This window comes from Peromyscus leucopus, chromosome 11, assembly GCF_004664715.2.
Source record: "Peromyscus leucopus breed LL Stock chromosome 11, UCI_PerLeu_2.1, whole genome shotgun sequence".
Taxonomy (NCBI): Eukaryota; Metazoa; Chordata; class Mammalia; order Rodentia; family Cricetidae; genus Peromyscus; species Peromyscus leucopus.
In genome coordinates this window covers 10,495,827-10,513,389 of record NC_051072.1, presented here as the reverse complement: position 1 = coordinate 10,513,389, position 17,563 = coordinate 10,495,827, and the positions used below count along the sequence as shown (strand labels likewise).

Below are 17,563 nucleotides of genomic sequence, written 5' to 3'. Positions count from 1 at the left end.
CAAGCTTTTAAATTTCATGGTGACTTTGTTTCATCAACATGTGCCATACCATGTGTCCTGCCATTTATATAGATAGTGAAAGGTTCATTCAGGAAAAAAAAAAATTGATCAAGCTGTTAGGAAGAAAAGTGTTATACTGTTTATTAATTGTCTGAGAATTTAAAATGTGCCTATAACACATTTTGATCATATTTACTCTACACTTTTATCTTTAACTCTTCCAGATTCACCCAACTTCCTTCCCAACATTTTGTTCTGTCTCTGTCTCTTTCTATCTCTCTGTCTCTGTCTCTGTCTCTGTCTCTCTCTCTCTCTAATACCCACTGAGTCCAACTTACGCTGTTCATACACAGCGATATGGGCCTCCTCACCAGGGCAACATCAACTAAGCAAGGGTCATATCTTAACAAAAATTGACTCTCACTCCTCCAGCAGACATCAACTGCCTATAACTCATTAGCTAAGGTTGGGGGCTTGGCCCCACTCTTCATGCTGGAATGTAGCATGACTGGACATAGTTCAGGTTTTTGCCATTAACTTGAGCTGCTGCAAGTTTACCATAGTTTGATTATGATCAGAAGGCTTCACTTTGCTCTGTTCTCCCTAGCATATAACTATTATAATCTTCCCTTCTTGGTCTTTTCCTTAAATAATCCATAAGCTCAAACCTTGAAGGGAAGGCATGTAATATAAATGCCTCATTTAAGGCTGAGTAATGCATAACCACTTACTCTCTCTGCTTTAACCATTTGTGAGTGACTGTGTTAACTACTCTCCACTGCACAAATAAACTTTTGATGAGAATGAGAAGGCAGTTTGATGTTGTATCCATTTGGCAAAATAATAGCAAGAGATTCCACCTCTGTGGCATGTGAGCTCATGAGCTATGGCTTTACTGATAGATTTACAGTACTTGGCATGTGTTCCCTCCTGTTGAACATTCCTTAGATCCAATCAGATAGAAGTTAATTGCCCTCATCATATTTATGTTCTATATACACATATGATTGTATCTTTCCAAACAAACAATTGTTGTGATGTATAATGTCTCCAGTAGTTTCACCCTCCACAACCTGGTAGCACCTTCTAGTACTATGAAATATAGAGGGGAGGGAAGAAATTTCTCAGTTGATACAAACTTGATTTCTCCATTTTCTGTTATGAAGGTTTTATAATCTTTAGTATTAGAGTTTCTGGAATGTCCCTGGCCAACAACCCAGTGGATGTATCCCATACCTGGTACCGGGTTTTTTATTTGACAATCTATGGCTTCTGGGAGGAGTATTATTATCTTCTCTGTTGGGTAACTCCAATTGACCTCCTTACATATTATATAGTAAATTTTCTTTTTCTTTTTTTCAAATATCCATGGTATTAATTACTTCTCATTCTACAACTCCTGTGCCCTACAAACTCATCCCATTTCTCTCCCCATTTAAGTCTCCCTTTTCATTATCACAACTTTTCCCCTTCATATCTTTTGTTCTTTATGATTCCACCCTTCTCAAGTCTCCCCCACCCCCACCCCACCCCACCCCAGCACATAAACCTCTTCCTTGTTTCCTAGCTCTTTTCATCATGTATTCTAAGTTAAACACACAATCTAAAGTTTCAATCTTAAGATCTATATGTGAGTTGGAGCATTTGACATCCACATTCCAGAATCTGGGTTACCTCATACAGTATACTTTTCTCTACTTCTATATATTTACTTGCAAATTTCATAATTTCAGTTTTCTTTACAGCTAAATAAAATTGCATTGTATATGGGTCCCACATTTTCATTTCTCAATCATCACCTAGTAGAGACTATTAACCATGCACAGCCATTGTAAGTAGATAAGATAATCATGAAACAGTATGTCTCTGTAGTGGGAAATGGAGCGGTGCCCTAGGTCACATGATATATCTAAATAGAACTTTTTATGAAAGCTCCACAATGATTTCCACAATAGTTGCATCAATTTGCACCTCAGCAACAGAGCATGGGCCCTTTTCTCAACATCATTACCAAACTGATGTCATTTGTTTTCTTAATTTTAGGAGCTCAGATTGGGGGGTGTTGCTTTTCATTTTCATTTCCTAATAGCCAAAGATGCTGAACAGTTCTAAAAATCTTTCTTATTGATTTGTATTTCTTCTTTTTTAGAAATATCTTCTCAGGGTCATATCCTATTTTTAACTGTCATTTGTGAGAGTACACACTGATAGGATACACTGAACAAGCAGAGTCAGAGGAGCCTGAATTTAAAAACAGTCAGGGTTATACCTTGGTGATTTAGAAAACATTCTTTAAAAATATAAAATTCTCTCCAGACTTTTTTTTAAATCTAAGATTCATAAATTTAAATTAAAAAGTAGTTGAAGTCAAAGGTTATATATACAAGAAATGATATTTGGAGTGAAAGCAGGAAATATGAATCTCAGGAAAAAAAACAATATAAACTGCATATTATTCTTGAAAATGAACTTTACAAGCCGGGTCCCCTGATCTTACTGGTATTATTAACTCCTTTTATAAAAAATGATTTATTCCAAGTGCCAGAGATGAAACTTAGCAAGCAGTGTCAGACATCTCAGGCAGAACACAGATCGCAAGGGAAAGGACCCTCTTTTACACTAGTTCTTATAGTCTATTCTTCAGATATTACATTTTTGGGAGAATTATTATAGTCACACTCATATCAGAAATTCTGTTCTTCAAATACAAAGCCAGTATTTCTTTGGGAAACAACAAATATAATTATTGAAAGAATATTTTATTACTACCTAAAATGACTCCTACAGAACTATGCTTAGAGGGGAGTAGGGAATAATGTGGGTAAGACAGAGAAATGATCACATCTTTGCCACTGGAGTGAAACAGCTGGTGGCCTCAATGAGTCAAGCCACTGTTCGACTGTGACACAGCAGCTGAGCTACGATGTTACGTTCAAAAGTGCAACAGTTATGTTTGTTTCTCTCTCACCGTAGCAACATATTTATCACTTTTCATAACGGTCATAAGAGTTTAAAATGTTATAACGTGCATGCAGCTGAAAGTGCACTTATGTAATCTTACACTGATACACAAGATCAACATTGTAAAGAAAAATCACTCAATCAACATATTCATAATGCATTTCAAAAGTCACTTTCTTCACGTTGTGCTCATGAATTATGCTTTGTTAAATAACTTAGTATAAAGGGCAAAGATGTTAATTTCATTTGAAAATCACACCAAATGGTGAGAAAGCATTAGGATAATAACACCTTCCATGTATTTGTCACATTGGCTTCAAAGAAGAGTTACAAAAATCTCTTTCTTTTAAATTCATGAGTTGACAAAAATTCGTGTGAAATTAAAAATGTATCACCAAAATAATATGGCATTAAGTGAAGTGGAATGAATACTGAAGGCAGTTACTTCAGCCAAAAGTTTTAGTAGGTGTGATTAATTAGACTTGAAGAATTTAGCTTATGTAAATAGGAATATTGGGGAATTATTTTTTTTTAAATGACAATAAATTTTGTGAGATTTTACTCTTTTCTAGTGCCTGTACAACTTTGGACTTAAAATAATACTCTTTTTTTCTTATGAGCTAAAGGAAATTTTGAACCATTTTAAATAAAGTCAATGGAATGTGTATCTTACTTTGTTCTAAAAAAATAGTGTAAAATTTAAATAGCACATTTGTCAGACATTTGAAAATTCCAATTCCACTCCTACATGATTCTTATACCACCAGTAAAATGCCATAATCATTAACTCTAATTTATCAGAAAAGTTTTTGATAGATAAAAAGTACTACTGATGGACTGAAACATTTTCATCACTAACTATATAATGTTGTTTTTTAACTATACATAAAAAATCAGGCATGAATGATTATTTAAGTTGTTTTAAAAATAATTAACTATAACATTATGCCCACCTCAATGCAATTCATTTAACTCTACACGATAGTGTACGCTTATATGTAGGGTGGAAATTTAATAATGAAGTATGTGAAAGTCTCATGTTCTTATTAAGTAAACAAGTCACATTTCCTTTATCTACAACAACATGTAAGTTGAGATCCTGCATATTTCTTATATTCTTATATGAACAATTTTTTTTTTTTTTTTTTTTTTTTTTACTGCTGGTGATTTTAGCACTGTTTTTCCTTCAAGCTTTTCTTGATACAGCTGCAGAAACTATTGTAGTAAAATCAAATCTTTATGGAAGTCATTCCCCAGCTTGGAGATCTGTCTTGCATGGACATGGGGTCCATACCTTAGAGCATTATGGAAGGTACCTGAGACAATGTCTGTAGTGGGTAGCCATTCCAGCTTGGATCTGGAAGTTCCAACCCCCATTGAGACTCTGGCAACTGTCACGCCTACGAGGCGGGGCGAGGGGAGGCACCAGGGGACCCGAGAGCTGGATGGGCCAGCGCTCACTCTGGGCGCTCTCTCAGTACCGGGATGCTGACCAGTGCAGATTGACTGTGTAGAGCTCCGGAGAACACCGCTGGACTCCATTACACCTTCCCCAGACCCTGCGACCTACCCATTACTTAATTTGTGAGTTACGCCATTAAATAAATATCCTTTTAACTACGTGGAGTGGCCAAAATAATTTCTCCAATATCTGGCGCCCAACGTGGGGCACGAACCCACGACCCTGGGATTAAGAGTCCCATGCTCTACCGACTGAGCTAGGCGCCATTTGTTGCTTGAGAGCTTCTCTCCAGGTTCCCCAAGCCCCGCAGTCCCACAATCCACTTATAAAATAATCACTCAGACACTTATATCACTTATAAACTGTATGGCCGTGGCAGGCTTCTCGCTAACTGTTCTTTTATCTTAAATTAACCCATTTTTATAAATCTATACCTTGCCACGTGGCTGGTGGCTTACCGGCGTCTCTACATGCTCTTCTCCTGGCCCTGGCTGCAGTCTCTCTCTCTCAGCCTTCCGCTTCCCAGAATTCTCCTCTCTCCTTGTCCCACCTACCTCCTGCCTGGTCATTGGCCATCAGTGTTTTATTTATATAGAACAATATCCACAGCACTTCCCCTTTTTTCTTTTTTTTTAAAAAGGAAGGTTTTAACTTTAACATGGTAAAATTACATATAACAAAACAATTACCGAGCAAGAATTATAGTTACAATATTAAAGAAGATGTCCTATCTATCTTATATTTGTGAGTTTAAGGTTTTATAGCTAACTTATCTTTTATCATAACTGAGGAAATTACGACTATCTAGTCTTCAACCACATCAAAGACCTGAGAAGGAACATAATGGTACCTGAGAAATGGTAGATGGATGCAAGCAACTTTCGGGAATCTTGCAAGAGTAGACCAAGACAGCTGGCAGCCTGGACAGTCACCTAATGTTTCTCAGCATTGTTGGTGCATTCAAATTGGCTACAGGCCTAGAGTATCTGACAGACCATTTTCAGAAGCAGGAATTTTAAGAGACCATCTTACCCTGTCTTGGCAGAGTACAGTGGTCACTTTCCTTGTGTCCTGCTTGTCCAGAAAGGAGAGCATTGCATTTGTACTGTCAGCCATCAAGGCAAGGGCAGTTCTTTGCCCAGTAGGCCATTTTGTGCCAAAAGACAAACTTCCAAATGGAAATGTCTTAGAAGCCCAACATTCTCTCGGGATCAATTGGTGCAGCCAGGAGCAATTGTGTCTCATGTCAACAGAATTCTAAGTTATTTAAATGCCATATTCTCTAGGTCTTTGATGGGATTGAAGACTAGCAGTTATAGTTACAACTTGGTATATATAATATCTTAGATAGAACATATTAAGTATTAGATTCAGGTTCTTTAGGATAGGACACCTTTGAATGATCTTTATAACATGCTGTTTACCTATGCTCTATACTTCTCTGGATTTTAGTATGTGTTTCTTGCTTGATATTGTTTGCATTGGTTGTAGTTCCATCTTATCTAGGTCATTATCTCTCATTATTTCTGGACAATATTTGATAACCATTCCTTTGTATTTGGTCTTGTATTAGTTTAGAACCTTCTTATTTAGACAAAAAGGGGGAGATGTAGTGGGTAGCCATTCCAGCTTGGATCTGGAAGTTCCAACCCCCATTGAGACTCTGGCAACTGTCACGCCTACGAGGCAGGGCGAGGGGAGGCGCCGGGGGACCCGAGAGCTGGATGGGCCAGCGCTCACTCTGGGCGCTCTCTCAGTACCGGGATGCTGACCAGTGCAGATTGACTGTGTAGAGCTCCGGAGAACACCGCTGGACTGCATTACACCTTCCCCAGACCCTGCGACCTACCCATTACTTAATTTGTGAGTTACGCTATTAAATAAATATCCTTTTAACTACGTGGAGTGGCCAAAATAATTTCTCCAATAATGTCTGAAGCCAAGGGTCAGCCACTTGGTATTGCCACTCACGCTTGACCCGTCAACCTGTGCCTCAAGCCTGGTGTGATTTTCAGCTGCATGTATTTGCCAGTGAGCTTCATCTCTTCTACTCCATTTTATTTTCAAAACGCCCAAGCACTTTATATGCCTGATTGATGTTCGTGATGGTACTGAATGAAAATGTAGTATATTTTTTAAAAGTGACTACTATATGTGCAATAGATAACTTTTTTTTGTTATTGTTCATTTTTTGATATTGTAACTTAACTACAGTGTTTCCTCAAACACTACCTTATTGCCACCCCTTTTGTACTTTAATTTCAAGGCATCATTTTTTGTTGATTGTTATCACATACATATATGACTTTGTATATACATATATATTATTAAATATGACTTATGTCCACATAATGTTTTTTATGTATTTTTTTTTCAGGACATTCCCTTTCTCACTGTATAGCAATAGATCTTTCCTGGGAAGGACCTCCTCTCCTTTCCCAGATTTTCTGAGTTCCCTTTAGTTCTTTGTCTAGGGTTGATGCCCCATGAGCTGTACCCCTGGGCTCCAGGATGGTATGTTCATTGGTATCTTCCTTGTTCAGCTCAGTTTTTGGTGGTTGTGTTGGTGAGAACTTATGGCTATAGCTTCTTTTGTTACTAGCAGACACATTCTCCTACTATGTTTCTCTGGCTCTTACTATGTTTCCACCAACTCTTCCACAATGATCCCTGAACATCAGGTGGGGAAATTGTAAATGTATCCAATGAGACTATGCTCCATAACTGGATTTTGAATGGTTATGGTTTTATGTAGTGTTCTCTGACTACTGCAAGAGGTTTCCTTGCTGGTAGTGAAGGCTACACTTATCTGTGTATAATAACCAATAATTACAGATTGTTGTTAGTAAATTAGTGGTTGTAGATTTTCCTCCAGTACTAATATGTAATATACACATTATTTGTTTTTATATCTACCAAAAGTATAAGTACAGTATTACATATAAAAGTACATGTGTAATTAATGATAAATATTAAAGGTAGGAAATTACATGTAAAATATTTCCAAGCATAATAGTTTTTGTGTATTTTCAAAAATATTTGCACATTATTATCTGACTATTTCATCGGTTACTTTTCTCATTGCTGGAACCCAATACTATAGAAGAAGTTAACTTAAGGGAAAGATTTGTGTTGGCCTAGGGTTTGCATGGGTGTAGTCTTACATGGTAATGAAGGCAAGCAGTGGGAGTGTGAGGTCTGTGCTCATGTTGTATCCACAGTCAGTGAGCAGGAAGAGATACACGTGAGCTCAGCTCTTTTTATCTGTTTCTGTGTTTTGTTCTGTCCAGAATCCTGCCCCATGAAGTGTGAATATCCACATTTAGGTTTGCTCTTCCCTCAGTCAAATCTCTCGAAAATACCTTCAAGGCAAAGCCCACAAATGTGTCTTCTAGGCAAATCCACACCCTTCAGCTGCATGCTTTAAAGAAATGTAAATGTTAAAATTCAGGTATTTAGTAACACATACAAATTCTCTCTTTCCATTAGGCAGAAAATGATGAGCTGTGTTCACCTACAGTGACAACTTATGATCTAATGGCTGCCCCAGTGATTCCAGGCATGAGTAAGGATGTAAATATGGTCTGACCTTTGCTGATGGACAATTAAACCATGGACAGACTAAATGACCTGCTTTGGACTGTCCTTCCAAAAGATGCTTCGGCTTTCCTCTTGAATGCACACTGAGCCCCTGTAGGCCACGAAGACAAGAAGGAGTGTGAACGGGAAGTAATCTTACAATGAGAATTACGAGCACATCTTGCATCTGCCCAGTCCTCGTGTGTCTCTGTTTTGTGCAGAGGTGTTATGGAACTGCTCACCACAGCTCCATCAAGGTGACCAGAAACCAAACCAAACACACTGAAGGGGAGACAGAAGTCCACCATCGTCCCAAGAGGGGATGGGTATGGAACCAGTTCTTTGTTTTAGAAGAACATATGGGACCAGATCCACAGTATGTTGGAAAAGTAAGTTCATTTTGATTCATTTGGAATTGCTTGTTAGTTTTTCATCTCTTGAGAAATCTTGTGGTGAGAGGAAAGGGGACCTGGATATTAAATAGAAGAGATAAGAAGCATGCTGCACATATTATAGAAAGCTGTTCCTTAGCCTGGAGAACTCAAAATAATTGTGAAATACAGGAACTATCCTTCAGGTTAAATCTATTATAAAAGTGATTCACACATACTGAATTATGCTTCCCCCTGCCCCCAATGCTACTTTCATTTTTCCTCTAATGAAAGTAGATTTATTGGGCATGCAATTAAGTATGTTTGTCTTTGTTATCATAAAGGTAAACTAAAATGCACAATTATTTTGAAAGGTCTATCACTGTTGACTGCTACTTTATTTTTTTTTCTGGCTCATGGATATGGTGTTAAGATAATACTTGACATCCTAACATTTACTATTTATTTCACTTATTAAGATGTATACTTAAATTAGCTTTATAGTTTACATGAACATGATGTCTAATATCTATCAATAATTTAAAATATTTGTTGCTTATTTTCTATAAGTGTTAAATATTCTTGAGATGCTGGTAAAAATCATGAAAGAACATAGTTAGCAGATTATTAATAATGTAAGATCAACTTCCCATTTCTTAAAAATAGAGTGACATGTCAACATTTTGAGGAATCCTTGTGTTCATTATATGGAGCAAATTAACCATTCATCACCTCAGTTCTAGAACATAATGCAGTTGGAAAACTAAATTCTGATTAATTTCTGATTTGTGGAAGTAGCCGTACTTACGTATAGTTAACCCCCACCCAACAGATGGATAGCGCAGAGGTTGGATAACTGACTGCAGCCTCAGCTTCTTCCTTTTCTCTGAGTGATTATTTTTGTTTTATTATTACTACTGATGAAAGCGAAATAGTTCTTGATCCAGACCATGGAACTTCCCTTGCATGTAGACTGTGCAGGATCACAAGAAATGATATGCATGGCCTGTTAGGGATTTTGATACAGCTGTGTTATCTGTAGTACACAGAATTTGAGGGGTCAGTGTACAGAACACAGAAAAGGAACCAAAACAATTTGACAATATTCACATATGCATACCAAAATAAAACAAATGATTCATCTGCACTGTGTGTTTTTACCCTGCAACATGCTCTATGGGGGGATAAATGTATGAACATTAAAACATAGTATAATGGATTATAAATGATTTATTTGTTATACGCTCCTCTTTTCTATAATCCTTTAGTTTTTAACATGGAGGCAAAACAAAAGAAACAGGAAAATTGATCTTTGATGGTAAAACAATATAAAGACATATTATATATTTAACATTTATTTTACTATATATGAAATGCATATTTGATGTGAATTTAAATAAGTGTGAAAATAATTAAATTTTCTGGAAAAGGGGAGGAAAGAGTAGGATTATTTTTCACTTCTTCTTAGGCATAATTAGGCTGAACAAAGATGATGCCTTAATGAAAGGACTTATTCTAAGCTATTTTTTCAGACATAGTGCCCACTGACTTATGGTTGAAATTTTCTAAGTGTTAAGGAGGGTTGAAGGCTAGGGTGCTACTACCAATTGTTGGTGTTTTAATTAAAAAATTTATGGATAAAGGCTGACACCAAAGGATGTGGCCAATTATATACTCAACATCATTTATTCAGTTGCATACTATCTATGGATGTTTGGCCACAATGATGGCAGAATTGAATAGCTGCAGAACAAAAAGGAAAGAAACTTGAAAATGTTCAGTATTGCTGTTTACAGAAAATATTTCTAAGTCAGGCTTTGGGTGCAGTGAATGCACAGAAGAGGGTTCTTAGCCATTTCCCTTTACATGAGGGATCTATCCCAGGGCTTTGTAGCAACATCAATAGTTAGGAAAATTAATGGAAATGATGAAAACAAAACTAGTTCTAATGAATGGCTGTGTTCTTCAACAAAAGAGAGTTTGAGAGGTTATTGCCAATTTCGCCGCTGTCCCTAAATTCCCATATTAATTTGGCAAGTGCTAAGGAACTAATGTTGTCTATGTTTGCTACTATTATGTGAAATTATGAAATGAATATTATGTGGAGTCACGGGTTGATATAAGTGCACAAAAATATCTTTCTGAAGGGGGTTTTTAATAAATCAAATGTGGTATAACCCTGTAGATCTTCCTGCTTGGGGGTCCAGGGTTTTAACCTTTAATAGTAATAGACAGAAGTGGCTGTCTTGGCAGGTAAGCCGCAGATAAAGTTACAGGATGTGGAAATTTACAAAACAAACATTGCGGTGTTTAAATGGAGACCTCTGTGTATCTTTCAATAGCATTTTGTTTTCTGGGTATAAAGTAGGTAATATTTTACTAAGTTTGGATGATAATATTTTTAATTACTTGGTTTCTTCTTTTGTATTTTTTTCTTTTTGGTGTTGCCTTTTTGAAAATAGATTATTTTGGCATAATCTATGTTTTACTATGTTTAACCTCCGTCTACTTCTTCCAGTTCCATGTTAGTTCTCCCCCATATTGATCCATCCACTTTCAGTCTCTCTTTAGAAAACAATCAAAGTTCTAAGGAATAATAATAGACTAAAATATAATAAAAGAAAAGCTAATATATTAAGCTCATGCACATATGTTATTATCTATATAATATATATTGATGCCTCTTAATTTTTTCTTTAAAATTTCCTATGTATTTATGTTGAAATATGGTCATACCCACCTCCCCTTTCACCTCACCCACTTCTGTATCACCCTCAAGTCCTCCTACCGCTTTCATCCTCTGCCTCCTCCTTCTCATACTATGCTTCTGCCTTCAAGGCCCACTGAGTCCAATGACTGCTCCCTCAAATTTATCTCAAATTAGCAATGCTAAAAGTTGTGGTAATTATAATTGATATGTACATAGGTTTGGGGCCATATGCACGGTCATGGGAAACCCAGCCACCCTCTTAAACAAGAATTATTCCTCTTCCATTAGCAGATGTCATATGCCAATGGATCCTTGACAATTGAAGTTAGGTATGTGGGCTGGCAAATATTCTAGATGGAATTTTATTGTCTTGATCTTGTATATGTCTTGTACAGGTAACCATGGAGTTCATGACTGTGATATCCATGCCAGGTCCAGAGACAGCATTTTATAGAGTTTCTCATTCTTTTGCTGCTTTTATGTTCCAAAATGTTCCTGAGTCTTGCAGGTGTGATAAAGATACACAATTTAATGCTGTAATTCCATCTTTCATTCTCAGAACTTTAACCAGTTAAACATCTCTCCATTGACCCTTACCCACTACAAAAAGAAGCTTATTTCACTGAAGTTCAGAGAATCCCAGGTATAAATATTATGGGTATAATATTTAAAAGAAAACTTGAGAACATTACCATTTAGCAAATTCATAATAGCAAATACTATTCTAGAGTCTATTGTATCTTGTCATGGGGTTTAACCATCATTAGAGTGCCAGGCTTAAAATTCCTTCCTTTGCAACAGACATCAAATATAATGAGAAAGCTAATAAGTTTCCCCATAACAATCCTGTCATTACTGCACAAATGAACAGATCTTGCCAGACTGGTCAGTTTTGTCTAGTTTGGATGGTCTAGTTTGGGATCAGACAATGATTGGATAATTTTTTTTTCTTTTCTTTTTTCTTTTCTTTCTTAGCAGCCCATATAGCAACTTGAGAGCTAGCTCTCAAGGATGAATTTTCCTCATCAATTGAAATTACTGTCTCTAAGCCATGCACCCAAAAGATGTGGCATCTTCACCAATAAGGTCTTACAACGATACTGTTGTTGGTAATCAAGGTCAATGCCAATAGCCTGTGTTGTTTGGAGATCTTCTGAGGTCTATTTAACTAGGAACTCATAAAAAGGTTTCCTATGCCTTGCACTGAAATTTAACAACCCATCTCTTCTGGGAGAATATTTGTTCACTTTTGCCGGGTAATTTTGTTCACACTCTTTTTAAGGTCTATTTTGAAATTATCTTACTAACTAGTAAGTTTCCACAAGGCTCCTACACATACTGTTAACTTTGGTTAAGACTCACCACTCTGTCTTCCTTTTCACCTTATCTCTTAAATACATGGACTCGGTACTCTCTCCTCTTCTCCGATGTCACATGTACTCTGCTCTATGTCCCATAATACTTTTTTATTATGTTGACAATAGGAGGCATCAGCATAACTTTTATGCACACTTCCTTTAAGTTACCCTTATCACCCTACTGACTCTAATTTTTAAATGCCCCTTCCTGCTTAAACCTTACCAGCTCTTGGATTCTAACTACCTACTTTCGTTATTACTATAACCTATTATCCCCATTTTTAATGTCTCCCATTGTACTTGTTTCTACTTATGGTCCCAGTTAAACACACAAAAGATGTGAAACTAGGATCTGAATATGAGAGAGACCATGTGGTTTTTTTGTGTAAAGTATTGTTTTAAAATGTATTAGATTTGTTTATGCTGTGGAGCATTTGTTTAATGATGCAAAGATGTGTCATATTCTTTTATGTTGCATTTTTTTTAATCCTGTGAAGCTGTGTTTCTTTGCCTTTCTAAATGATCTGATTGGTCTAATAAAGATCTTAATAGCCAGTAGCAAGGCAGGAGAAAGAATAGATGGGGCTGTTAGGCAGACAGGATAAATAGAGGAGAAATCTGGGAGGAGAGATCAAGGGGTGAGGAAAAAAGGGGCCAGCCACCTAGCCACCTAGCCACCTATCCACCTAGCCACCTAGCCACCTAGCCACCTAGCCACCTAGCCACCTAGCCACCTAGCCACCTAGCCACCTAATCACACAGGCAGCTATGAAGTTCAGAGTGAAAGTAAGATTACAGAAGAAAGAAAAGGAAAAATCCCAGAGGCAAAATGTAAATGGAATAATTTAAATTAAGAAAAGCTGGCTAGAAACAAGGCAAGCTAAGGCCTGGCAGTTGTAAGTAAGAATAAGACTCCATGATATTTATTTGGGAGCTGGGTGGTGGACCCTCCAAAGAGCAAAGAGTAGAACAACTTGTAATAGCTTGATTTCTGTTTTTATTTTGCTTTAATGAAAGAAAGGAAAGCATATTTATTTCACAATATTTGTATCTGAGTCTTATCTTCATTGCACAAAATAAATGATCAAGAATAAAATGTTTTATATATCTTCTGCTAGAATAATAGAGCCACTTCATTAAATTTACCTTCAGTTTTGGCAATGTTCACAATATAGTAGATATGATAATAGAAGTTAATAAATGCTTACATTTTACTGAAGAAATAAATAAACTAACTTTTATGAAATTGTGCATTATTTTATATTACTGTCATAATTTTCCCTGGATTTAAATTATAATACTTTGAATATATCACATATATTAATTAAGAACTTGGTTAGTAAATCTACCTCACTCCTTCTCTTCCCTTTCAAACAATACTCTGAATTGAAGAGATTCACTCTTATGTTGATTTATTAAACATGTAAATGATAAAAGGGAATTCTAAGGCTCTAATGGAAAGAAAATCGTCATTTTGTTACATAGCTGAAGTGATGGGAAGCAAGCACAGAACAGCTAAGTGACTTCTTGATGTTCGTAGGATGTTTTATGATAGTGTCAGAACAATTATTGTATCCAATACTTTAACTAAAATGCTTTCTAGTTGGGTAAGGTGAAATTATTGAGAGCTTTTCATGATGACTTCCATTTTTCTGCACTTTTGTTTATATATAAAAGAACAACTAAATATCTTTTATTATCAAATGCTAAATTTCCATATCAAACATTTGTTTAAGATTAAAGAAAAAATAAATCATACAAAAGTGGGGTGTTCAGGGTTTCAGAAATAAAAATTCAGCAGCATTAATGTCAAAGGACTCTAAATTAAAGTGCAAATGAATAGTCAAAAATGAACCCAGTAATTGTGTCATATTATTGAGTGGATAATTTTTGAAATTGGAAAATTCATGTAGTAAAATATGCTATTGGAAATTCATATGAATGACAGCATGAATTCATGGTGTCTTGTGAATTCAGAGTTACTGGTCACATTTTATGTAGGTATTTAATCCTTTAGAAACTTAACTTATGAAATTAGATCTAGGAAAAACGAAGAGTAGCTAAGAGAAATTGATGGGTATCACATTTAAGTAAAAGTAGCTATCTTAGTTGGGATTTGTATTGCTGTGAAGAGAAACTGTGACCAAGGTAACTCTTATAAAAGAAAAGCATTTAATTGGGGTGGCCCGCTTATAGCTTCAGAGGTTCAGTCCATTCTCATGAGGGTAGGGAACAAGGAAGCATGCAGGCAGACATGGTGTTGGAGAAGTAGCTGAGAGTTCTACATCTTACAGGCAACAGGAAGTTAACTGAAACAATGGGTAATATCCTGGGCATAGGAAACCTCAAAGCACACCCCCACGGTGATATACTTCCTCCAACAAAGCCATACACACTTCAACAATGCTATAACTCCTAATAGTTCTACTCCCAATGAGATTATGGGGGCCCAATCCATTCAAAGAACCACATTTCACTCCCTGCCCTCCCATAAGGCTATAACAATACCATAATGCAAAATTCCTTTAGTCCAAATTCAAAAGTCCCCATAGTCTATCAGAGTCTCAACAATGTTTTAAAGTCCTAAGTTCAAAGTCTCTTCTGAGATTCATAAAATCGTGTAACCGTAACCACTTGTAAAATTCTAAATCCAAAAGCAGATCACATACTTCCAATATAAATGGCACAGGATATATAATGCCATTCTACAGTGCAGGGGAGGGGACATAGTAAGGAAATACTGAACCAAAGCAAGACTACAAGCCACCTGGGCAAACTCCAAACTCTGCATCCCCATGTCTGATGCCAAAATGTTCTTTATTTCTCCAAATCCATTCACCTTTGTTGACTGCAACACACTTCATTCTCTTGGGCTGGTTCCAATGCCTATTAGCAGCTTTCTTCAGCAGATATATCCCATTGATTTACTCTGGCATCTCTAACGTCTTGGGTTCTCCAAGGCAATCCATTCTTCAACTTCACAGTGTCACACAATGGCCTCTCTACTAGGCCTCCATTCCTCCATTCAGGGATATATCTGCCACATGGCTGGCCTCAGTAGCTTTCCTTAATCTCATGGGCAAATTCCTTGGCCACTTTCTTCAATCTGTAACTCCACAACCTTGTGGCTGAAGTTGCCAAGTTATGCTTCTTGCTGGAACTTGGCCCCATTGTTCAATTATATCTTCACCAGCTCTCTGTTCTTCACTGCCTCAGCTTGGCTGTCCTGAAACTGAATCTCTAGACCATTCTGGCCTCAATTCAGAGATCTGCCATCCTCTCCCTTCCAAGTTCTGGGATTAAAGGTGTGTACTCCCATACCTTGTTCTAAGCTTTTTTTTTTTTTTTTTTTTAGTTCCTTTTTACAAATTTGAAATTTTGCTGGATAGGATCTTGCCCTAGATCACCACTCCCTTTATTCTATTTCTTAATCTGTTCATCTTCTTGAACACAAGACTCAGTTCCAGTCTTCCATTTTGTGTTTCTTTTCTCCTAAATTTTGCATTTTGTAATTTACAATGCTATGCTTGCTCCTTTACATTTTAAGATCTTTATTTGAGTTACCACTGATAACCACACAACCAAGTCTATACTAGGCTGTTTGGGGATTTTCTCTGTCAAGGGAATTAATACAAAATCTTCACTGTAGCCTCAGGTAAATGTTTTGGACAAGGACAAAAAGTAGTCACATATTTCATCGAAATATCACAAGAACAATCTCTAACCAACATACCAAAATTCTTCTCCTCTGAAACTTCTTGAATGAGTCAATCACAGTTCAAATAACTCTTAGCACCAGTGTCTTCCAGGCTCTTACTAATATGGCCCATTAAATAGTGCTTAAAATATCCCATTGCTTTTCTAACCCAAACTCCCAAAGTGTCCCATAAAAGTTCCAGATTACACCAAACAAGAACATGGTCAGACCTATCTATCACAGTAATACCCAAGTTCCTGTTACCAACTTCTATTTTAGTTAGAGATTTTATTGCTATGAAGAGACACCATGATCTTAGCAACTCTTACAGAAGAAATGAAAAAAAATAACATTTAATTGGGATGGCTTGCTTACAGTTTCAGAGGTTTAGACCATTACCATCATGGCAGAGAGCATGGCAGCATGCAGGTAGACATGGTGCTGGAGAAGTAGCTGAGGGTCCTACATTGTGCAGGCAACAGGAAGTTGATTGAGACACTGGGTGTCATCTTGAGCATAGGAAACCTCAAAGCTCCCCTCCCACAGTGATACACTTCCTCTAAAAATGCTATACATACTCCAATAATGCCACACTTCCTAATACTACTACTACCTATGAGATTATGGTGGCCAATTACATCAAGTTACCACAGTGATTTTGGCTTAATTTTTAAAGAAATCATATTTAGAAGGTCTCTTAGTTAAGGTTTCTATTGCTGTGAAGAGATACCATGATCACTAACTTTCATAAAGGAAAACATTTAATTGAGGTGGAAGCTTAGAGTTTCAGATGCTTAGTCCATTATCAACATAGTGGAACATGGTAGCTGAGAGTGTAGTGGCATGCAGACAGCCATGGTGCTGTGGAGGAAGCTGAGAATTCTAGAACTTAACCCAAAAGCAACTGGAAGTGAACTGAGACACTGGCTATGGCTTGAACATGTATGAGACCTCAAAGCCCACATGCACAGTAACAAACTTCCTCCAACAAGGCCACTCTAACAAAGTCACACTTCTAATAGTGCCACTCCATTTGGAGGCTGTTTTCTTTCAAACCACCATAAAGGTTAATTACATTTTAAGATAATAATTTATATTTTATTTTAATAATTAAATGATGCCTAAATTAACAAATTACTTCCAATTTTTATGGATGAAATTTATTTAAAAAATTACCCATGCAAAATAATGTAAGTTATAAGTATAACTAAGGTATTACATTGCAAGATTTCTCTAGCCGGGCGGTGGTGGCTCACGCCTTTAATCCCAGTGCTCAGGAGGGAGAGGCAGGCAGATCTCTGTGAGTTCGAGGCCAGCCTGGTCTACAGATCGAGTTCCAGGAAAGGTGCAAAGCTACACAGAGAAACCCTATCTTGAAAAACCAAAATAAATAAATAAATAAATAAAAAGATTTTTCCAAATATA

At 36.7% G+C, this 17,563-nt stretch overlaps 1 protein-coding gene across 6 annotated transcripts in view; it reads left to right on the top strand.

Annotated features, from left to right (window-relative positions):
* The window catches only part of Cdh18 (cadherin 18), an 886,990-nt gene that overhangs the window by 599,678 nt on the left and 269,749 nt on the right, over positions 1 to 17,563 (top strand). For all 6 annotated transcript variants that reach the window (XM_028868182.2, XM_028868181.2, XM_028868183.2 and 3 more), the window contains one exon: positions 7,913 to 8,391. In XM_028868182.2, coding sequence (XP_028724015.1) covers positions 8,164 to 8,391 — 228 coding nt within the window. In that variant the 5' untranslated portion in view covers positions 7,913 to 8,163. The remainder of the gene's footprint in view (positions 1 to 7,912; positions 8,392 to 17,563) is intronic.